The following is a 13,032-nucleotide window of genomic DNA, read 5'->3' on the forward strand; positions in this document are numbered from 1 at the left end:
TGTATATACCACCCAAAGACAAAAGCAACCAGACCAGGAATTCAGACCATGACAAAAAGGATCCCAAAACTCAGTTTCAGAAAAAATGTCACTTGCCAAAGCTGGAAAGATCAGAGGTAATGAGAGCTTAAGAAACAAGAAATGATATGTGAAATCCAGAATGATCTGGTTAAAATCTCCTTACACCAAATAATGTTCTTGCTCTCAACAAATAAGAGGAGGGGAACCACTTCAGAGTGGGTGGCAAAGAAGCATGGTCTTAATAGTAGAGAAAAGAAATTGCTCTTGCTGAAGAATGAATCACTGATCAGAGGGAAATAACAAAAGATATGGGTAAGAAGTAATTTTTATTTATTTGCTCATTCAACAAATTTTTTAAAGAACCTTCCAAATTCTAGGCTCCATGGTGGATATGAAATTTAAAGACCTAATTTAGTGGAGGGCAGCGGGGGGTTGGGGGGAGAGAGCTTTGGGGTTGGTGTGTGATGCACATGAGCCCAGGGCACCATCAGAACACATCTGAAATACAGTGCTATGGAGACTGGACGTAGAAGGAAAGACTTCCCTGCAGAGGTTTCAGCTATTCTAAGGCTTGGAGAACGTGAATGGGAGAATGAAGAATGGAGAATGGGAGTTACTCCAACAAAGAAAGAGAGGAAGGACATGGAGTCAAAGATGCTGAAGGCATTTCAGGATTTCCATGAGCAGTTCAATTAAAAACCAAATGTGAGATTGCAGGCCAGTAGTCCCTAGCCTGTGACATTTAAGGAGCGGTCTACAGTATTGTCACATCGAGGTAAAAGATGTGTGTTTCTCCTGCTCAAATTGACTCTCATTTGGTAGGAGTAGCTTCTGAAAAAATGGATATTGTAAAGGAGTAGGACCACCACTGACTTCAGACTTGCATGGATTTGGATTTAAATCATTGCTCTGTAACTCCTGCCTGTGTAGGCTAATAGTTTGGCTTCTTTGAATCTTAACTGAGTCTTTGGCAGTTTCCTCACAGATATATTGTGAGGATTAAATGATGTAATATGATTAAGTGAATATAATGCCTAAACAGATTCAGTGCCTAATAAATGTAACAAATATTATAATTATTATTAACGCATATCAACGAATATTAAACTTGGAATTTGGAGACATTTAATGTGTGACATTAAATAAGTGGCTTAACCACTCTGAAACTCAGATTGCTCATTTATTAAAAAGGAAACATTTTTCCAGAGTTGGAAGATTGCTTTAGGAATTGTATGTGGTAACATCTAAGAAAGTACCCAGCACAGTACCTAGCACTAATAACTTTTAACTTAAATCTGAGTCTGAAATATCCACATTTAGAAACACAATATTTGTACAAAAATGTGCTTTGATAAATAATAATAGCAAATAATTAAGAGTTTCCCCTATGTTGGGTGCCTTTTAGGCATTTTACATATACTTTCTCATTTAATTCTAAAAATCACCATTTTATTTTCTTGAGAAGTACAGCTACTCACTCAATGTCTCACAGCACTTTTTTGACCACCCAAAGACATCCGAATTTTCAAGGGCTCTTTGTTAAACTATGGTAAAAGGATCTAAAGTTTAGTCACAAAAGCAGAAAGGAGTCAGGGTATGAAACCAAGACCAGAGAAACATCATCATCCCTCAACCAGCACTGAGGACCATCATGCCTTTGAGGAAACAGGAATGGTCTACCTCTTAGAACCCACACCGTAGTTCAGGTGTTCAAGAACCATTTGTTTCCATTTATTTGAGTGTTGAATGAATGAAATAAACAGATGCAGTAGGCATTTTCTGCTCCCTTTGCTTACTCTGTCTCCCTGTCTGTAGACATGCTGTCCAAATGGGGCTTGCCTGGGGAGCCAGGCCCTAAAGGAGGGTCAACCCATGAAGCAGCCTTTCAGGGCTCAGGCAGACCAGTCTGCCTCTCCACCCCAAAAAGGACCATAGGGCTGAGATCCTTAGCTGTGGGCACTGCCACGGGAGGCCAGTGCCACCTGGGTCTGCCTCTCCGGGTGCTTACTTAGGGATGAGGGCCCAGAACAAACCCGTCCATGAGAAGGGTGGGGAGCAAGTTTGAACAAGTGTTCCCTGAAGTGAAGCTGGGGGGTGCTGGTGGGGAGCGTGGGGGAGCATGGGAGAGCTCTTCCAGAGAACTTGGCCTGAGAAGGGCGGGTGGCAGTGTCCCCGGAGGTCAGCTTCTTTAGAGAAGGGTCTCACTCCAGACCACATTAGTCCTTTCTCTGAGCCTGTTTCCTCGCCTTTCACTGAGGTTAAAGCCATCCCCACCCAACCCGTGTTCACAGCAGGCAGAGGGGCTTTCTGGCACACAGATGTCACCCTGTCCTTTCCCCCAATGGCTCCTCACTAGAGTCCAGCACTCAGTGGACACCTGGGTTTACCCGCTGGTGCCCCAGTCCCAGTGCACCCCCAGGCATGGTCCCCCTAACTACCTGGCTCCTGCTTTGCTAGGGCCACCACAGGACACTGGGGCTAGGAAATCAACCTATGCCCTTCCCCCAAGCCTCAGGCAGACATGAGCCTGGGAGGGTCCTAGACATACGCATCCCTGGGGCTGCAGCCGTGGGTCACACAGCAGTAAGGACTCCACTTTGTGGGAGATGGGGGGAGACTTGCTTAAAAAAAGAAAAAAAAAAAAAAAGAACTCCCAACCCTTAGATGAGAAAGGTGGTTTCTTCCTTGATGGATCTTTCAAAGAAATGTTTATTTTTATACCCCCAGTAAAAGTAATTTACATCTTCTAAGAATTCACTACATCATACCCAGCTCTTTTTAAAACCTAGGAAGGGGAAAGATAACTAAAGCAGATTGTCCTCAAGATACAGATCTTTCTACACCCCAACTTACATTGAAGGGACATATCTAGCACATTGCAAGTGGTCAATACATTCTTTTCAAATGAAATAAGTAATCATGTTCCAGTTATTACAATAGATTGGGAGAATAGGTAGGTCAGGCTTGACTTGGAAACAGGTATGTGGGAAGGAGTTGAAAATAAGAAAAAGTAGACTCTGAGATCACAAGATGGCTAAGATTCCTAAATAACATCATTTTCTACACGTATATTCAGTGATAAAAGGGCAGGCTGGAAGGGACATTTGTAAGGAGCCATACCTTCCCATGCTTTAATTTGAATGTGTAACAGGAAATCTAGACATTTTCTACAGAAAACACTATGAGGGAATAATCAGAAATGTTAAAATCAATAAAGCCTAAACTGTCTCCAAGAAAATAAAACTCACTTTAAATGAGATTACATGGTGCAACATGATACACACACATGTGAACACACACACAACACACACAACACAATACATAAACACACACCCCACTGACACAGTAATAAAAACCAGTCATCTGGTCCTAAATTAAAGAATTAGTACAAGAAATTGAATATAATTAGCCTTCCTTGTATATACCTGTTTTATTACATTTTCATGGCAAAATTTTGTAAGAAAATTCACAACAGATTAAATACTGAAAAGTCTATCTGTCCTGATTAAAGTTTGCCTCTAGTGAAAGGCCGGGCCCCTGTTTGCGGAAATTGTCTTTATATACATCCTTATATTCTTTAAGTTCCGAATGTAGTCAGACTCAGTATACACTGAATTTTGGTTTCAGTGCACTAAGTTACCAGTTTATAAATCTATAATATTCTTACTCTAAACTGTGTGTGTGTGTATAATTACCAAACTTTTTCTTTAACAAAAGTAGGTCATGCGACTATCTCATGATACTGGCCTCTAATCATTCACCCAAAGATCCATTTTCTCTGCCTCCCTCTTAGCAAAGTAAGTACTGAAAGAACAAATAATCATCCTCTTTTTGATGTCATATCTATGGCAGCAGAAAACTATTTTTGTTCTGTCTTGATATATCAGCATTCACAATAATCTTCTCGGTTGACTATGGCTTTATTTTTATATAAAGCTTAAAAAGAAAGAAACATTAAACAGTAGTATAACATAGTTGTCATTTTTACAGCCTTACTCCCAACGCTTAGATGAGAAAGGTTACTTCTCCTTGATGGATCCTTCAATGAAATATTTATCTTTATACCCTCACGACTTTACCGTGTGCTGCTATGGAAGTTACCAGAATATCACATATTTAAAACCTGAGTTTCTTCACAGCGTCAGTGAGAGAGAGAGAGATAAAAGACCACCACCAACAAAAAAAGCCCCTTATTTGAAAAGAACCAATAAGTAATTTTAAAAAATAGTAAGAGAAAAAAACTTTAAATTATAAGAGGCAAATGGACTTATATTTGAAAATGGTACATTTAAAGTATTCTCTACAAAAATCTTGCTTTAAAAACAATGTTTCATCAATTTTTCTTGACATCCATAATAATGACAAAATATTCTTACACATTTTCATATGTATTATTTTCTAAATGGTATAATAAAAGCTGTCAGTTACTCCCTTTGTATACTAACAGAAAAGTTCAATCCTTTGTTCTGTGTGTGACTACATTTGCACATTATAGAACTATGAAATATTTACAAAGGGAAGGTTAAATCAATACAGCTCTAAAATTTGTACTTCAGTCTTCAGGGATTTATATCATCTTGATTTAATGAAGTACGAGGAGTGAGAATGTTGACACACAGAAAAAAATATTTCGGTTTCTCCTTTATTGTACATACAGAAAGTATTGAAGTAGGATTTGTTGATACCTAAGCAGTAACTAATTATTACACATTTTATGCCTCCACCATCATTTGAGAAATCTCATGGTGCAAAGCAGACACCAACTATCAAAAAGAGAAAAAATATAAAGAAATACTGATTGTCAAAAATCTTTCAAAATATTTTATATTTAAAAATACTATTTAACGGCCAGCTCCGTCCCTCCCTACCCGAGCAGTGCCAGGCCAGCGGGCTCAGCCCCCTCCGGGCCGGCTTAGGCTAGTTCCCGGGCTGCACTCGGTTCCAGAACTTTCCGGGAAGCGCCGCGCTCTCTGTGGGTCAAGGTTCAAAACGCGTCATTTCCGGAAGACGGGCGAAGAGCTAGGACTTTCACCTCGGCGGGCGGCCTAGAAAAGCCTAGAAAGAACTCCTCTTTTCTTCCGCCTCTGCGTACTCGCGTCAGTGGCCGACGCACAGACCTCGGGACGAATCGCAGGGCGCGCTAGTGCGGCCACCCACTTTTGCGGGGAGGAGCGGGGGGCGGGAGCGAGCGCGCCTGCGCGCTGGGCGGTCTTTTCCCACGTTCACGTGGCCCGAGGGTCGTACTGCGGGTCTTCTTGTAGAGGCGGCAGCTCCAGAGCAGAGTACGAACTGCGGCGGTCGGCGTCATGGCAGGGCAGGCGTTTAGAAAGTTTCTTCCCCTCTTTGACCGAGTTTTAGTTGAAAGGAGCGCAGCTGAAACTGTAACCAAAGGAGGTATTATGCTTCCAGAAAAATCTCAAGGAAAAGTGTTGCAAGCAACAGTAGTAGCTGTTGGATCGGGTTCTAAAGGAAAGGGTGGCGAGATTCAACCAGTTAGTGTGAAAGTTGGAGATAAAGTTCTTCTCCCAGAATATGGAGGCACCAAAGTAGTTCTAGATGACAAGGATTATTTCTTATTTAGAGATGGTGACATTCTCGGAAAGTATGTGGACTGAAATCATTATTAAAATGGCATGAAGTGAAGTTGCCCATTCCAGTGAAGTTGTGAAATCTTTCATCATGTAAATAATTTTCATGTCTCTCTTTTATAGTAAACTAATGGTATCCAAAAAAAAAAAAAAAAAATACTATTTAACTCTTAGCGTACCAAGATTAGTCCAGATATACAAAAAATAAAGTAGTTATTTATAACATAATGCATATTATGTACTTTTGATATATGTTTGCTTTTCATATGTTGATTATTTATGCTTATATATCTCAGTAGTACATATTAGAGCTAAACATATAAATTCCCCTATAACAGTATAAGACTATGCTCCATAAACAGAACAGAAACCTCTCCTGTTATTTATGAAAAATAGCCAATCTTACATTTTGTTCCAATAAGAGCTTTAATGAGGATGTGCAAAGATCGGAAGAGAGAAGCAAAGAGCTTTGAGAATGTACTTTTTTAAAATAAACAAATGAAACACATTTAGGATAATAACCATTTATAAAATAGCATAGGATATGTCAAGATGAAAGTCTAGGTGAAATGCAACTTGCTTCTTTTATAGAAGTGATTAATTTATTTCAAGTTCACATTATCACATATTATGTATTTTCTATTCCAACTAGAAACTAGAAGACTTTTTTTTTTTTTTTTTTTTTTTTGAGAGAGAGAGAGTACCTGCAAGCAGGGGCGGGGAGGTGTGGGGAGGAGCAGAAAGGGAAAGAGAGAATCCTAAGCTGGTTCCACACCGAGCGCAGAGCCTGTCACCAGGCTTGATCTCACAACCCTGAGATCATGATCTGAGCCTAAATCAAGAGGCAGACACTTAACCGACTGGGCCACCCAGGCGCCCATAAACTAGAAGACTTTTTAAAAATTAAACTGAAAGATCACACTGAATTACAGATGTTTCAATAGATGAATTCAAAATATCCATTTACAAGACCCAATGACTGCAAACACCTGATATGAAAGAGATCAAAAGGGGAAGAAGAAATTTTGGTAAACCTGCCTCTGGTTCTGACAGTTATCTTGTCTGTGACCTAAGGTAAGTCTCTTTATCTCCCTGAACCCCAATTACATTCCTACATGAGATAAATAAACCTGCTTTCCTGCTTACCTCACATGATTATTTTAAAGACCCAAAGATATTACAAACTTGTTTGTAGTGTGTTATGCAATTCTGAGGGGATATAAAGATCAGTTTTACCTCCATATTACATATTGCTTAAGTGTCTATTAAAACAACTCAAGGGTAATTAACAACTATTTACTGAGCACAGATTCCTCAGCACACACCTGTTAAAAAGCTGAAGCCCAGAGTCCCCTTGAGTGTGCAGCAGTACAAAGAGGAAGCAAAAATTAAATTTGAAAAGTGCAGCAAACAAATTTCATCACAGTAAACTACAAATAATTATTTAATATCCATATTAACAGGAAATGCTTATCTCATATTTTATTATACTTCACATGGGCCTCTTAATTAAGTAATAATGTTATTATGTGTCTTGGCCAATGTTCCCCAGAAAATAGAACATTAGACATAGCTTTAAGGGCTAATGTTAGGGACTGCAGTACCAGGAAGGAGAAGAGACACAAAGAGAGTGGAGTAAGGATGGAGGTGGAGTTGGTAAGAAAGTGTGTTATCAGGTGGCTGCCAATAAACGCAATGGATAGCTTGGTTTCCTGAGCCCTCCCTCCAAGAAGAAATAGAAATGACATCTCAGGACTATGCTTTGAGCTCACAGAGAAAGGGGAGAGGAAAATGATTTGCAAGTAGCTTCCACTAATCAAAGTTTTTGCTACACCAAGCATTAACTCTTGCTGACTTTCAGAATCCTGCCGTGTCCCATGTTCAGCAAACAGGGAAGCCCCAAAGCAGAGGTGAGAACTACATGGCATGAGGCACTGTTCAGTCCCATGCGTGTGACGTTCATCAGCGCCCACAGCAGCAGCTGATCCACAGACACGTGGAGCTAAGAAGATCAGAAAGGCGTGGAAGGGATGGCCGGCACACCACAGACATCAGTTACTACATTCCAGTTTTAGTCTCACAAACACCTCGCTAACTTTGTCCTGCTGAGACTCTCATCTTGCCAGTATGGCACAGAATGAGAACTGAGCCGACAATTTCAGCCTATGTCAAGCCTCCCCTGCCCATGCCCCGCCTCAATCAAATTAATCATGCATTAGAAACAGGCACCACCAACAGAAACAGGCCTATTGACCGGACCCAACAGATAAAAGGGCAAATACTATGATGCTCTCCTACCATTATTCCATGAATAACTCCTAGTCTCTAGTGCTAACGTCAAAAAGTCTCCTGCTCTTGCTGTTTTCCTCATGTAAATGATACTGATTACTTAGCACTCTTATACTGAGACTTGTACACTGCTGAGGGCCTATTAAGTTGCTTTGCCTGTTATCTTAAAGAATGTCAAGAGGGAGGCGTCTGAAATCATCACCTGAATGAGCAAGTTGTATACCTGAGCAGCGCAAGCTTAGTCTGTGTCGCCACCTTAGAAATATGTGCTCCTCCCTTTCCAAATTCTTGTCCTTATGGGCATGGCACACTTCTCCCTGATTTCTCCTCTCTAGTCAATTTTATCATTAGTGATGTTGGGGAGAAGAGGAGGCTATCTTCATTAGACAGCTCATTTGTCTCACTTAAGATGACGAGATTTGTCAATAATCAGGAATCAAAATATTTTTCTGGCTAATTTAGGATAATTAGCTAAGAGTGACTTCTGATGCACTGAACAATTTAAATCAAAACCAGAAATTATTATGTGCATACTGAATACAAATGACCCATGCTTTAAAAAATATGTAGCAAATAGTGTTTTTAAAATATGTATACACATGAAAAAGGAAAGGCAAGCACTCTTGAGTTAAATAGAAAGATAGAAATTCTCAACAAAGAAATAGATGATATAAGCAAGAACCAAACAAATTTTAGGACTAAAATGGTAATAAACTCAAAAAATAAAAACACAACCTCACCAGATGGGCTAAACAGCAGAATGGAGGTGGTAGAGGATATGGCTGATGAAGATGAAGACAAGCAATAGGAATTATCCAACCTCAGCAACAGACGGTAAGTTTGTTATCTTCCGAATAAAGTGGAAAACACTGGTTTTCAGTAGATTATGAGAGGTTAAATATGTATTTTGTAATCTTTAAGACTACTTGTAGAAAAACTATATAACTAATTATACGAGGCCAACATTTATCTTGATACAAAAATTAGACAAAAACAGTATGGAGAGGAAAAGAGAAACAGAGAGAGAACAACAGACGAATATCCATCATGAACATATATGCAAACATCCTCAATAAAATAGTAGCAAATCAAATCCAGCAATATACAAAAAGAAGATCACACCATGACCAATTGGAGTATATCCCAGGAATGAAACATTAGCTTAATATTCAAAAAACAGTCAAAGTAATCCACCATATTAAAGAAAAGACACAGGATTCCATTGACTGATGCAGAAAAATCATTTGACAAAATTAAACACCCGTTCATGTTAAAAATTTGAAGCAAACTAGGAAAAGAAAGAATTTGCTCAGCCTGATAAAGGGCACACAGAAAACGTTATAGACAACATGCTACTTAATAGTAAAAGACTGAATGCTTCTTCTCTAAGATTAAACACAAAGCAAGGAGGTTCACTCTCACCTCACCTATTCAACACTGTAATGGAAGTCCCTGCCAGTGAAATAAGGCAAGAAAAATAGGAACACGAATTGGAAAGAAGTAGTACTGTTTCTATTTACAAACAACATGATTGTTTATGTAGAATATTCTAAATTCTAGTACTAATAATTGGATAGTAAGGATTAGCACTCATTGATCAATTACACTTCTATTTACTAGCAATAAACAACTGAAAACTGAATTAAATTATATACACATATAAAATTATTGTGATTTTTATTATATTTATTTTTAAATAGCTCTAAAAATTGACATATTTATGTATAAATCTAATAAAACATGTATAACATCTATATGATAAAAACTAAAATAGTGACAAAAAAAATCAAAAGAGACTGAAATATTTGGAGACATACTGTGTTCATGGATCGCAAGATTCAACATAGGTAAAATTTCAGTGTTTCTCAAGTTGGCCTATAGACTGAATGTAATTCCAATCAAAATCCCAACTGGATTGTTTCTTGTAGTTATGGACAAGCTTATTCTAAAATATATATGCAATGGGAAAGAAACTAGGATAGCCAAAACAGTTCTGGAAGAGTTGCAATTTCAAGATTTATTATAAATCTTCAGTGATCAAAACATTGTGATGTTAGTGGTGGGATAGACACATAGGTCAATGGATCTGAACAGAAAGCCTGGAAAGAGACCCATACAAATATACCAGTTAATACTGACTAAAGTGCAAAAGCAATTCAATGGAGAAAGGATGGTCTTACAACAAATGGTATTCAGACATACATCCATATGCAATAAAATGGATCTCAACCTCACCTTCATGCCTTCCACAAAAATTAACTCAAGATGAATCATAGATTTAAATGTAAAATATTAACTATAAAACTTTCAGAAGAAAATATTTGTTACCTGGGAATGAAACAAATAATTCTTAGATACAACACCAAAAGCATGATCCATAAAACAAAACAACTGATAAACCAACCTTCATCAAAATTATTTACCTTTGCTCTATGAAAGACACATTTAAGGGAGTGTACAATGACAAAGTCAATTACAAATTATTTGGAATCTGAACTTCAAAACTCAACAGAAAGTTCTTCCTTTTGGCCAGAACTGCCATCTTCCAGTAATTTGTCAAAATGACCAATGCAAAGGGAAAGAGGAGAGGTACCCGCTATATGTTCTCTAGGTCTTTTAGGAAACATCCGAATTGCTCCTTTGGCCACATACATGTGAATCTACAAGAAAGGTGATATTGTTGACATCAGGAGAATGGTCACTGTTCAAGGGATGCCTGGGTGGTTCAGTCAGTTAAGTGTCTACCTTCAGCTCAGGTCATGATCCCAGGGTCCTGGGATCAAGTCCCATATTGGGCTCCTTGCTCGGCGGGGAGCTTGCTTCTCCCTCTGCCTGCCTCTCCCCCTTCTTGTGCACTCTCTCTCTCTCTCTCTCTCTCTGATAAGTAAGTAAGTAAGTAAGTAAATAAATAAATAAATAAATAAAATCTTAAAAAAAAAAAAAAAAGAATGGTCACTGTTCAAAAAGGAATGTCCCATAAATGTTACCATGGCAAAACTGAAGGGTCTATGTTACCCAGCATGTTGTTGGCATTGTTATAAACAAACAAGTTAAGAGCAAGATCTTGCCAAGAAAATTAATGGATGTATTAAGTATCCTGAATACTCTAAGAGTCAGGACAGCTTCCTGAAGCATGTGAAGGAAAAATGATCAAAAAGAAGGAAGCCAAAGAGAAAAGTACTTAGGTTCACCTGAAGGGCCAGCCTACTCCACCCAGAGAAGCACACTTTGGGAAAACCAGTAGAAAGGAGCCTGAGCTGCTAGAACCTGTTCCCTATGAGTTCATGGCATGATAGGTGTAAAAAAGTAAAAGGCCTCTGGAATGTAAAACAAAACAAAACAACAACAATAACAACAAAAACCCCCAACAGAAAGAAAACAAGGCAAAACACTTGAACAGACAATTCACCAAAGAAGACACACAGAGAGCAAATAAGCCCACATAAGGATGTTCAACACCATGAGTCATTAGGAAAATGCAAATTTAAAAAATGATGTGATATTACTACACTCTATCAGAAGAACTACAATTAAAACTATTAACAATACCAACTGTTGACAAAGAAGCAGAGCAACTGGAACTCAGATACAAAGCAGTGATGGCAAAGCAAAATGACAGAGCCTCTCTGATAAAGTTAAACATACACCAAGCATAGGACACAGCAATCTCATTCCTAGGTATTTTCCCTAAAGAATCTGAAACGTATGTTCACACACAAAAAAACTATACATGAATGGCTTATAGCAGCATTATTCATAATTGCCAAAACAACTAGAAATAACTCAAATATTCCTCAATGAATGAATGGATAAGCAAACCATGGTACTTTTATACAGTAGAAACTACACAGCAAGAAAAAAGGAACAAACTCTTCATGCGCACAACTTGGGTACCATCTCGAGATCATTACGCTGAATAAAAGGAGCCACTCTCAAAAGATAACATGACGTATGAATTCATTTATAAGACATTCACAAAAAGACAAAACTGTAGTGACATAAAACAAATTAGTAGTTGCCAGGGATTAGGGATGGGGGAGCGTGTGACTATCAGAGTAGCCCAAGGGAAGTTTTGAGGGTGATGGAACTATCTGTATTCTGATTGTGATGGTGGTAATAAAATGTATACATTAGGGGCGCCTGGGTGGCTCAGTTGGTAAAGCAACTGCCTTCAGCTCAGGTCATGATCCTGGAGTCCCGGGGTCGAGTCTCGCATCGGGCTCCCTGCTCGGCAGGGAGTCTGCTTCTCCCTCTGACCCTCCCCCCTCTCATGTGCTCTCTCTCGTTCTCATTCTCTCTGTCTCAAATAAATAAATAAATAAATAAATAAATAAATCTTTAAAAAATAAAAAATAAATAAATAAAATAAAATGTATACATTAAAATTCCTAGAACTGCCCACCAGAAAGTTTATTTTAATCTTTCTTATATTTTTTTAATTTAAAAAATAAATATTTGAAAAATATACATGTGGGAAATTGTGGGAGTAAATGAACTTCACTCTGCAAAGGAAGATGCCCCCAAATAATCAAACATCAGCTTTACCTGTCCTCTCTCCAGTAACTTCAGATAATCTTTAAAAAGAAGTTTAAGAAATGGCTTTATGCTATATTTCTCCCCACGCTCCTAAAATATATTAACAATTTTTTCTAGGCAAGTTACCTTTTAGAATGTTATAATCCATACACTAAGTTCTTCTGTATTTCAAATTATTATTTTTTTCCAATTAAGGTGTTATTAAGCATCAAATAACATTTGAAAGACATACCTAAAAGTAAACTAATCTGTTGGAAAACTACTACCCAAGGTATCTAGTTTCTCTGTCTCAAAAGATTTGTGTGTGGAGATGACACAGGCCTCTGAGGCATGTGGTCAGCCTTGGTCAAAATGACACCGCCTCTGTCTAAGGGCGACTTGAAACATCACCCAAAATAGTGATTCAATGTGGCAACTTTTAAATGAAATCACTTCCTGTCTGCTTACCATTGCTACATATTAGTACTCAATGAAATGTCTGGACTAAGCTCATGATGATGACACATACCAGACAGTAATGGGTTTTGAATACAACGAGGCAGCATTTTTCAAACCTATGACCTGGAAGTGAGAGACTTTAAATTCCATTAATGATTTC

The 13,032-nt window shown here is 38.4% G+C and overlaps 1 protein-coding gene and 1 long non-coding RNA gene across 2 annotated transcripts in view; one reads left to right on the forward strand and one right to left on the reverse strand.

Moving 5' to 3' along the window:
* LOC144380149 (uncharacterized) overlaps nt 1-13,032 on the reverse strand; it is a 274,054-nt gene that overhangs the window by 171,234 nt on the left and 89,788 nt on the right. The gene's annotated exons all lie outside the window — the stretch shown is intronic.
* On the forward strand, nt 5,142-5,664 carry LOC118527430 (10 kDa heat shock protein, mitochondrial). The gene has a single exon (XM_036079236.2). It carries the CDS (start codon nt 5,328-5,330, stop codon nt 5,634-5,636), a length of 309 nt encoding a protein of 102 aa, XP_035935129.1. The 5' UTR covers nt 5,142-5,327; the 3' UTR covers nt 5,637-5,664.

This window comes from Halichoerus grypus, chromosome 14, assembly GCF_964656455.1.
Source record: "Halichoerus grypus chromosome 14, mHalGry1.hap1.1, whole genome shotgun sequence".
Lineage (NCBI taxonomy): Eukaryota > Metazoa > Chordata > Mammalia > Carnivora > Phocidae > Halichoerus > Halichoerus grypus.